This window comes from Phalaenopsis equestris, unplaced genomic scaffold, assembly GCF_001263595.1.
Source record: "Phalaenopsis equestris unplaced genomic scaffold, ASM126359v1 Scaffold000507, whole genome shotgun sequence".
In the NCBI taxonomy this organism is placed as follows: Eukaryota; Viridiplantae; Streptophyta; class Magnoliopsida; order Asparagales; family Orchidaceae; genus Phalaenopsis; species Phalaenopsis equestris.
Window position 1 is genome coordinate 454,621 of NW_018164947.1, and position 11,155 is coordinate 465,775.

Genomic DNA, 11,155 nt, shown 5'->3' on the forward strand with positions numbered 1-11,155 from the left:
GCCATATATATATATATATTAAGCATCATTTATTATCTTGTATCACATAACACATTCTCACACAAGCAACAATGAATTGACCCCAAGTTTGTTAAGATCATTGTCCAATAGGTCAAGCCTTATCCGCTTTCAAGTAAAGAATTAAATCGGTCACGTCCATACAGGCACTCAAAGGCAAATTATAGCAATTGTTTTATCCCATGCAGCTCGGTAGCTTCTCCTGCATTATATGATTTAGTAGCTTGTAAGAAAGGGTCTCAGACTTTTCGTATCATTGCCGTTGAAGGACCAAACTCTAATACTTTGATTTTCTTAGATCTTATGTTATCTCAAGTGCATGTAGGAATCATCTTACATGAGGCCTCAAACTCAAAATTTTATGGAAGGCCGTTTACATACATAGCCCCCAGGTTCTATGTATTTATATATCTAATACCTTGACTTTGCTTTTTATATTTATGCCATCAAAATCTTTTCATATCACATGAAAATTGTCATCATTTTAATTTTGCTAGGTGAAATGCATCTTTTTTATGGAAAATAAGGTGATATATATGTAAAAATTAAAGTTTAGATATGTAAATTGGTAGGAATTGAATGGTATGTATCTTTTATACTACAATGTCAACCTGTGTTGTATGAGAAAATTTTACATGCAGACTTTGGATGTCCGGACAACGGCCTGAATGCAACGAGGAGGGCGGAGGTCATATTCCCCCACTCCTCCACTACATCCGGGCCGTTGTCCAAAATCCGAATGTAAAATTTTTTCATGTTGCATAGCCTGGATTTGATTTGACATATTTGCACAACTGCAACGCGTCTCTGAAATACTTCTCTTCGTGCAAGCATCATTGTTTAAGGCAAAAATTAATTTTTAAATTATTAATTTGAATTATATATATAATTATTTATTTTTCAAAAAAAAAAAAATTTTTTAAACTTCAACTTTCAACCCTACATAAGACTTCCTATTTTAACAATTTTATCAAATTTTTACATGAATTATTTTTATTATGAATTACTAAAAAAATATTTAAAATTTATGCTTAAAAAAGTCATCTAATTGATATTTGCGTTGAAAACACAAAATTTAATAACAATTTACTGATGAAATTCTGATAAAAATTTGACAATAATTCGAAAGTCATACTAAATTGGCTTCACAAACACACAGGAATTCTGTACACAAGCACTAATTCTAAGCGCTGAAGGCAATTCTTAGAAGGGTAATAATTCATATAACATCAAAGAATTCGGTCCAATAAGACACCAAATCTCTATGTTCTAGGATTTTCCTCATGAACTTCAATATTAATCACAACTGATCTCCCATCAGTATCTTCCAATTCTCTTGGTATATCAGGAGCACTGAATTCAAGATCATAGTTTCTCTGATTATCCAGTTCTAGGTTTTCAAGAACAGCAAAAAATTGCCATTCCTGATCTCCATGATTTACAGAATCAGGAGCAACTTTTCCCGCTGGAATTAGTGAGACTCTGCAGAGAGGGCAGGTGGTGTTTTTGGCAAACCAATGGTCGATACAATCCACATGGAAGGTGTGCCCACAGTAAGGTAACCTTTGAAGCCGTTCATCTGCTTGGTAATCCCCCAAGCACACAGAACATCTGGAAGATGAAATTTCTTTAGTTTCTGAATAAGAAAATGCAGAAGATGAAATCAAACGGTTTTAATTCCACCATGCTCTGAAAACTGGAGTTTTGAGGAAACTGGTTTTAAAAAAAGTAGCAGCAGTTTATTTCAGTTTGATTTTTAATCCCATCCCACACATTTTGGGCACACATACAGTGCCATCCCTAAAACCAAAAGGGAAACTTATAGGATGAGAGAAGAAAAAGAGTTAAAGTGGCTCTGCGATAAAAGGAGATGGTTGTCTCTTCGAGGTCAAGAGTTTGAGCAGAAATGCTTTGTGTATCGTCTCACTCAACCGCTTAAAAAAAAAATAATAAAAAAAGAAAAATCTGAATTTTCAATTTTCATGGTCTAATCTAAAAGGGACGAATATATGGCACCCAAGGGATGCAAATTAAACTTCTAGGTGCTTAACACCACCATCACAAGTTTTATTCTAATTATGTATAGGAAGAGAAATGGAGAGCACATTTTGTACACAAACAATTGAAATAACATCTGACAAATTTTTCTTTTTTTTTTGTTTGCAATTAATAAACAATAAGGGTTTTGTTTGAGATTACTTTTGTTTGTTGTTTTTTGTTGTGTGTTTGGTTAGTACATTTTTTGTATGATTAAGTTTTCTATTTAAAAAAAAAGAATTAACTTGCTTTTAAAACACTCAAAACAGCCAAAAAATTTTTATTTTAAAAAAACTAAGCAAATTATATCCTACCAAACATATTCTATTTTTAGGAATAATTACATATAGACCATCCGAAACATTGATATTCACAAATTAACCACCCAAGTGATTTATTTGAACTACCAAACCGATATATTTATGCGTGCAATGATCAAACTATTGAGAATTTGATAAAAATGAAAAATATGTGTTGGAGTTTTATCAAGGATTTTTGTATTTGAGCTAGAATTAGAAAATGGATGAAAGAGGGTGGATGTATAAATAGCAAGTTTTGTGTACGTAAATGTCCTTTATTTTAAACGAAAACATAAACAAAGCAAAATAAATATTAAAAAAAATGAAAATCAAAAGTGCTTTCCCTAAGACAAACAATGGTGAGAAACTTTCATGTATTTCAATCTCGCAGTATCAATAACACCGAAGAAAAACGAGAGCATATACGATCAGGCATGAAATACCCATGCTTGAGAAGTTGAAACGACAGTGAACTGGTCATATAACATGCTAACATGAGTGCTGATAGCCAGTTTCAGAGATTGAATATCTCATGAGCAGTTAAACTTAAATTTATATATGGAACAAAAAATGGCAGTCTGTGTAGCACAATATCTGAAGAATCAAACTTATAGCAATTTGGGGCAATAGTTTATTGAGGTTTCCAATGGAATTGAAATAATTACCTTGCTATTGCATTTTATTGTTGTTGCTCCCTCACTGATGGGTAGTGAGATTTTTACCCTCTACTTAGAATATCATAATTCACATCGCTAATTCCATTCACTGATTAATGTGCAAATTAATTTCCTTATAATCTGGGTTTAATCTGATTAATATGCCCATTAATGCTGGTTTTGAACCTGAATTGATATTGAATTATGTTAATTGGGCTAATAATATGCTTCGCACACTTTACATAGTGTCAATGAATATGTTCTAGTTGAAGGAAACCCTAACGTGATATATGAAATAAAGCTGATTGATATCAGGATGAGGCTTAAATTTCAGATAAGGCGAAGGGAAACTTTATAAAGACAAAAAACAGGCTGTAATGATCCCCATGCATTCCTTCTTATGGATGATTTGGTTATTAAAACATGTTTTAGAAAAACTAAGATTTCCTTTAACTCATTTCTTGTCTGAGAACGAAATAATAAAGGGGATTTGCAGAGTTCAAAATAAAGGTTGTTTTCTACCAACATCAAAACAAATAATGGACCTAGCAAATTTCTATCAATTTTCCAAAAGTAAATGAGCCCTCAGCATACATTTGTGTTGGGGGCTATTAAGGTTTCCCCAAATACATATTTTTGCTCATTGATACATCCATGCAAGAGCACTCAAGTTTATTTACCATGTCAAATGCTTAAGGCAACAATTCTCCCTCAAGTGTGAAAACTTGAATTTTGAGCCCTTCCTCATGGGAATTGTGCTAGTTCACTGGCTAATAAATTACCAAAATTGAGGATAAGAGAGGAGCTTTAAAAAGAAAAGAATAAACAAGAAAACTAGATGACAAGATAAAATTTATGAAATCTTTTTCTTTGATCAGATCTCAAGAAGATAACGGAAGTGTAAGAGGAATAAGGATAGAGAACTAAGAGTTACTTTTCCGCGTTGACGCCAGTTGCTAAATTTAAAGTATTTTGTTAACAATCTCAAAATGTTTGTGGTGGTATTCCTTGGATGAGTATCTGTCCACTTGAGAAACAGTTACAAATTGGATGGGAAATATGTCCATATCCTTTGAAGAAAAGTCCCTACTACTATCCCCTCATGTGAGGCGTGTCCCTGATACCATCCTCTCCCCAACCAACCAACACATCATCATTTGTGTTAGCATATGATGATTATCAAGAAATAATGTTAGAAAATCATTATATTAAAAGAGTATATATTTCGGAATAATATACTTAATCTCCCTTAACTATTATTCTCTAATTTAACATTCTTTGTATTCAGTCTTGTAAGTTTTAAACAGAAATCATTGTTCAATAAGTAAAATCATCCAATTTTATACCCATAACAGTGAATTAGAGCTTGTATTCAACCCTCCAGGGCTTTCATTGCTATCCCCAAAATTTGTTCCACCCTAGCTCTCCTTCGCACCCCAAACTGGTGTCCTTGCACATTGTTTGGACGATCTAAAGCATTGCTCTCCTTTGCTTGACTCATCCTATAATCTGCTACGCAGCTCCTAAGCCACACATACAAGGCTTCCCCAGCAAATGAGCTTGCCCTGCACCCTTGCTTGCCTTCTTGTTCATTTTTCACCCATCACACCTTCCATGAACTCTACACTCCTTTTGTCGCTGCACACAACATGATCGCAAAAATGCTTGTTTCGCATCTTGCTCGTGATCCCACTTGCCTCACTACATCCTGACTTGCAGCTCTAGGCACTCGACTCTCTTATCAACTCAATATTTCCCATTATTTTATGAAATGCCTTCTTGAAATTCAATATCCGTGTCACATGAATCAGTGCTTTGCCTGGCACTGTGCTCTTTAACAACTATGCAGGCTCGTTCACTCTTTTGCACCTACATAGGCTCATTTGCTTTCTTGTCTCACACCCCGCCCCATTATTGTGCTACCATGCCTGCGGCTGAAGCTGCATTCTGCTTGTGTCAAATGTAACCTCTATCGATTATTGATATCCAGCTTAATAACATGAGTTCCCTTATTCTTCCGCATTCTACCCTGCCTCCAACCTTAGCCAATGCATAAACATAATATTGTGGCCAGATGAGTCAAAATCTGAATTCTTCATCTTCATGATTTAAATTTCTCCTTGATTCTGTGTCTCTCTCATGCTATCATGATTTCTATCTCTTCACTACTTGAAATAGTTTTCTATTACTATCAGTACCACCATGGAATTAGATGGTCATCCTCATAAAAGTCATTACCTCATGTTTGTATCTAAATGATTTTAAGAAAAGTATGATTAGCCTTTCACCGTCCATAATGTATCCACAGATAACTTCGGGTATTTGCCTTCACCTAGATCTCGCTTTAATACTACCCCTTGATATAGAAAATCAATTGCCTCGACAATACTGTCGGCCGTTTTTTTTTTTTAACCTTCGTGATTTGAAAAAGTGAATGATTTTGTGATTTTAAAAATAATTTAAATACAACCCTTTTATATTTTTAAAAGTAACATTTTGATTTTAAAAATAGATGAGACCAAACGGGCCTCATATTTTAAATAGTTTAGATGATTGAATACAATACTACAAGTAATACACTTATCCCGAAGAATAAATATATCGCTTGTAATGAGGATTCAATCATCTAGACTAAAGAATTTGTGACATCCGTTTTGGTCTGCAAAATATTTTATAAGAAGACCAACAAGTTCCCCTAGCTAACATAAAAAATTAGATAGGGTTTATTTTATCTGGTTCCTGGTTCCCTATAAAGGCAAGCCCCTATAGCAAACCCCTATAGTTAATTACATCTTAAATGACTGGAGGTCATTTAAGAAAACTATCGATTAAGATCAGGTGGTTTTGCTTTCAAGATTTCATAATTTAGGTTTTCACGATTGGACATAGCAAAATCAAATGGGAATGACTCAAAATAGGAACAATTATTTAAGGAATCCAAAGGGAAAAAAGTAAGTGATATCACAAATCCAGGAGAAACCCCGGAGATGTCCCAACTATCCTATTGTTCGGCTTTATGTCTTTGAAGTGATGATTATTTGATATTTCAATCCTGCACATTATTTAGGATTTAGGACTTATATTTACACAATATCGGACTGTGCAAATAACCTATAAAGATAGGAGGATTTACACCGTACCGCACGGTAACCTCGGAATCCTAAAGCGTTAGGACTTATAATTGTACAACAGAGTTGTGCAGAAAGCCTAGAGAATGATTCTATGGGTTGTTATTTAAACTAAGGAAAGTGATAGGTGATGTGAAAATGTTTATGTGATGAGAAGATGTTTTGCTGCTGCAGATCCACCTGAAAGTTGTTCCTCGTTGCGCTGCCCATGCTGTTCGCTCCAAACTTCTCGTAATAGCACCTCCTGGTTTAGTTTTAGTTTTGAAAATGCTCATAACCACTAGATTATCCTAAACTAAGACATAGTGTATCAAAGTGACTAAGCATGCAGTGTGAAAGAAAAGTAACAATGCACTGTACATTAAAGAGAAAAGACAATATAACATACTGAAAGAAGAGCATAATGTGCTATAAAGAGTAGCATAACATGCTGGGGAAGCAGTATAATAGACTATGAAAACAATATAACATGCTTTAAAATATTTTATTTTAAAGCATGTTATATTGTTTTCATAGTTTGGAGTGAACAGCATGGGCAGCGCAACGAGGAACAACTTTCAGGTGGATCTGCAGCAGCAAAACATCTTCTCATCACATAAACATTTTCACATCATCCATCACTTTCCTTAGTTTAAATAACAACCCATAGAATCACTCTCTAGGCTTTCTGCACAACTCTGTTGTACAATTATAAGTCCTAACGCTTTAGGATTCCGAGGTTACCGTGCGGTACGGTGTAAATCCTCCTATCTTTATAGGTTATTTGCACAGTCCGATATTGTGTAAATATAAGTCCTAAATCCTAAATAATGTGCAGGATTGAAATATCAAATAATCATCACTTCAAAGACATAAAGCCGAACAATAGGATAGTTGGGACATCTCCGGGGTTTCTCCTGGATCTGTGATATCACTTACTTTTTTCCCTTTGGATTCCTTAAATAATTGTTCCTATTTTGAGTCATTACTATTTGATTTTTCCATGTCCAACCGTGAAAACCTAAACTTTGAAATCTTGAAAGCAAAATCACCTGATCTTAATCGAGAATTTTCTTAAGTGATTTATTTTCTTAATTCTTAAGTGATTTCGATCATTTAAGATGTAATTAACTATAGGGGTTTGCCTCTATAGAGAACCAGAAACCCAGATAAAATAAACCCTATCTAACTCTCAACAGATTCAGAAACATGGGAAGAGGACCAAGGACTTGTTGGCCTTTTTATAAAAATATTTCGCAGACTAAAACGAATGTCACAAATTCTTTAGTTTAGGTGATTGAATCCTTATTACAAGTGATATATTTATTATTCGGGATAAGTGTATTATTTGTAGCATTGTATTCAATCATCTAAACTATTTAAAATGTGAGACCCGTTTGGTCTCACCTATTTTAAAATTAAAATGTCACTTTTAAAAATCAAAAAGGTTATATTTATATTTAAATTATTTTTTTAAAATCTCAAAATCATCACTTTTTTTCAAAACACAAAAAAAAAAACGGCCGACAAAGCATTACATTTTGGGGAAACATGGGAGAGTTAGCTTCTCGGTTATAAAAAAACAAAAATTAAAAATTAATTAAGGCACAAAATGATGGGAAATTTTAGGTAATTATATGGACCACATTCCTGTTACACATTCTACCCTAATGACATGTATCATTACGATATTCACTGCAACAAGCCAACTAAATGAGAGGTATAAAAAATCCAATGGAAGATGCACATTTGGGTTCAATGACACGACTTTATTATACAATATTTATGTTAGAGAAGTGTCTCATATAAATTTAGTTTAAGTAGTATATTTTTGGGCATGCTGAGATTATGTGGTGCAAAATTATTTGAGGCTTGGGAAGCTTAGGGTGGTCCGCTTGGAAGGAACAAATAAAGGAGATCCGATTGTGCCATAGTTTTAAATCAATAAGGGAAATAATGAAACAAATGCAATGTGTGTTTATTTTTCAGCTTTCACACATTGCCCAAAAAAAGACAATTTTTATTGCATATGATCTATTTATTATTGATTGGAATATGTTGGATTTTGACAAACTAAACTGCCACAATCTTATCAATTAAGGAGATAGCATTAGAAAATGCAGCTAATTGGAATTAGAAATCCCATATCGTGGCTTGAACTGCACATTGGGGTGCATTCATAATTTTTTTGGGAACATAGATTTTGGAATATGTATGTTACCTTGGGTGGCGTGTACTAAAAGCTCCATAAACAATAATATATTGAAGAATGGTTCTCTTGGAAAATTTTAAGAAAAAAACTCTCTTGTTACTTGCAAACACCCTCAATGACAAGAATTCTAGAGGATTGTCATCTGCACCTATGCCAAAAGAATATTTATTATGAGGTAATCTCTTGGTATGAGGTTTTAAAATACTTATTATTATTGTTTGTTGTGCATGAGTACACTTGGGAATTGACAATTGATAGTGAGTGCTCATTATTTCTTCACTACAACTCACTTCTTTATTAGTGGATTGAATCCTCTCTTCTTAGCCATGGACATAAACTTGGCTCAAATTGAACAACAAAAATCTTGGTAGTCTCTGTACTGTGTTTCCTTCTGTTCTGTGATAGTTTTATGGCATATTGATCCTAATCACGCTGAGGCTTCTGCATCATCTTTTGGCTAACCCACATTATAAAGAATGTGATGGTAGCATTTCAAGTAACAAAAAACATTCCTCTTAGATGTTAAGCAAAGTGATAACAATTGTTTAAATTGCTATTCCGTGGTCTACGTTTTCTAAAATGATGTTAGAGGTAAATTAAAAAATAATTTTTATTGATAATGCCAACATGAATTGTTGATAGAAAACTCATTGTGTTTGATAGGCAATAAATTATTTCTTAAATCAAGATATGTTGTTGTTAGCATGACAAATTGTTTCAATTATTTTATTAAAGTTTACTAAACTACAAGATGAAACTGATATTATAGCAACCCTAGATAAGTCACAACCATATTTTCCAAAGTTTTGGAAAGCACCTCTAGAATTCAAGCATTTTATTTAACTGTCTCGATCATTTACTAGCAGCCAAATAGTTAATTTAGTAAGACATGTATAGGGCAGTTATGCTAATTATGTTTTAGTGTTGGACTTTAGGAAAGTTTTACAATAGACACGAGAAGCATCACTTTGTGCATGAAAAAGCTGTTATTTCTATTTTAGATTCTATCTTTAGTAAAGTATTTGAATGCAGTTAAAAAAAAATTATTGATAATTAGTTTGCCTGCAGAAAACATGGAACATGATAACAACTTTTGACTATAATAGAAATTGAGAATTTTGCATGGTAGGCCTCCTTATTAAAAAAGAATGACCTAAACTTGAGTTGAAAGCTACTTTTGTGTTCATCAGTACACATTAAATTTTCTGACTGATCAACATTATTCTTTTTTAAAGCTTAAATATTCAGCAAACAGACACAAGACATTCCTAAGCCTAAGCTTGAATTTCTTAGGACACTTAAGAATGTTAAAACAAACTGAATAACAACACAAATCTATCCAAACAATAAACAGCACAAAAAAAAACTTAACAAAGGAAGCTTAGCAAACTAAACTAATCAAAGAAACTTTTTTACATAAATGCAGTAATTTGCCAGTGAAAGAAGAGACTTTTATGTAAAAGTGTCAAAATAACATTAATTTAAAGAAACAAGTAACATTTACGAGATCAAATTTACAATAACAAAAAGTATAATAAGCCAGAAATCAAATTTGATATAAAATGGCACAAAACTTAATCTAAAAATGTTATCATATTTGCAACTACAAAAACTATCAAAAAGCCAGAAAGCACATCTGATATAACTCATGCAAAACACAGACAGAATCTTATTAGTGACATCATTTGGAAATTAAAAAAAAAATCAAATCCAACAAAAGACAACTCACTGCGTTTCTCTGATCGAGAAACTCTCCTTGAAAACAACCACTGGAAGCATCCCCCTCAGTTCTTTCGTTACGCCAATCTCCGACGGCTAATATTTATGAAAAGGGCGAAGAGAAACATGAGAAAACCTAAAACAATTACTTGTTAGGTGCATACGGCAGTAAAGAGCACAAAGAAACACATACTCTTGGGCGCTCTTCCCTGTTCAAGCTTGTTGTTCTCATCCTAAGAGACTGCCAACTTGATCTCCTCCTTATGTAGAACACGTAGAACAAGAACAGAATGATAAACGTGAATAAAACTGGCACAGAGAAGATGAAAGCCTGGTAGAGCTTCAAATCGGGCGAGAAAGATGAGCAATAGCCAGGAGGATCTGCAGAATGACAAGACATCGCCAAAACCCCCAACAAAACCCAACGAAAACTTCCGATAAAAAGAAACGAATGGGAAATATAATATTCTTCAAGAAAATCAAGGCAAATTGATACAAAAAAAAAACCAATTGAACAAAACCCTAGAAAGCCCCAAAAACTTAGAAATGCAGGCTGCACTGATCAAAAATTAAGAAAGCAAATTCTGTCCGCAAAATGAGAGATGAAATTACAAGATAGACAAATATAAAAGCCTGGGTCTCAAAGAAGAGATGTAATGCTGAGAATCTTCCAGTTTGGTTATCCAAGGAGGAAATTAATCTAGAAAAAAAATGAATCTTTCTTCTTTCTTCTGGTCGGTAACTCCTGCTAGAACAAATATAACTGTTGGGCAGCTCGCTTAATTCTGTTAAGCGTGCTGCCCCTCAATTAAATTAAAAAAATAATAATAATAATAAAAATAGGCCTACTGACATTCATTTTTTTTTTTAGATAAAAGATGAGTTTTTATTGACGCACCTTGTATCTCTGCTTGCGGTGGGCAGACTCAATAATTTCACCTCTAATCCGGTCTCTTTTCCCCACTTTCTTCGTGTGTAAAGTAAGATTTATCAAATCTTATTGTTAGACTGATTAAATGGATTTACTCTGTCATTGCTTCTTCGTCGTGAACCCACAAGATTTCGTGAATTTGATAAATTCTATTTATAGTAAATTTGCATATAAAA

At 33.5% G+C, this 11,155-nt stretch overlaps 1 protein-coding gene across 1 annotated transcript; it reads right to left on the reverse strand.

Annotated features, from left to right (window-relative positions):
• Window positions 1-1,140: 1,140 nt before the first annotated feature.
• On the reverse strand, window positions 1,141-10,851 carry LOC110028300 (RING-H2 finger protein ATL58-like). Its single transcript, XM_020730093.1, has 3 exons — window positions 10,242-10,851; window positions 10,059-10,144; window positions 1,141-1,629 (listed from the first exon to the last, which is right to left on the reverse strand). The coding sequence occupies exons 1-3, from the start codon at window positions 10,446-10,448 to the stop codon at window positions 1,281-1,283; spliced, it is 642 nt and encodes a 213-aa protein (XP_020585752.1). The 5' UTR covers window positions 10,449-10,851; the 3' UTR covers window positions 1,141-1,280.
• Window positions 10,852-11,155: the final 304 nt, after the last annotated feature.

What these genes read in the sequence shown, in the direction of transcription:
- LOC110028300 (XM_020730093.1), bottom strand. Translation starts at nt 10,448, where the DNA reads ATGTCTTGTCATTCTGCAGATCCTCCTGGCTATTGCTCATCTTTCTCG. An exon ending in ACAGGGAAGAGCGCCCAAGA is followed by an intron (nt 10,145 to 10,241) that starts GTATGTGTTTCT and finishes CATAAATATTAG; the next exon opens with CCGTCGGAGATTGGCGTAAC. An exon ending in TTCTCGATCAGAGAAACGCA is followed by an intron (nt 1,630 to 10,058) that starts GTGAGTTGTCTT and finishes TTCATCTTCCAG; the next exon opens with ATGTTCTGTGTGCTTGGGGG.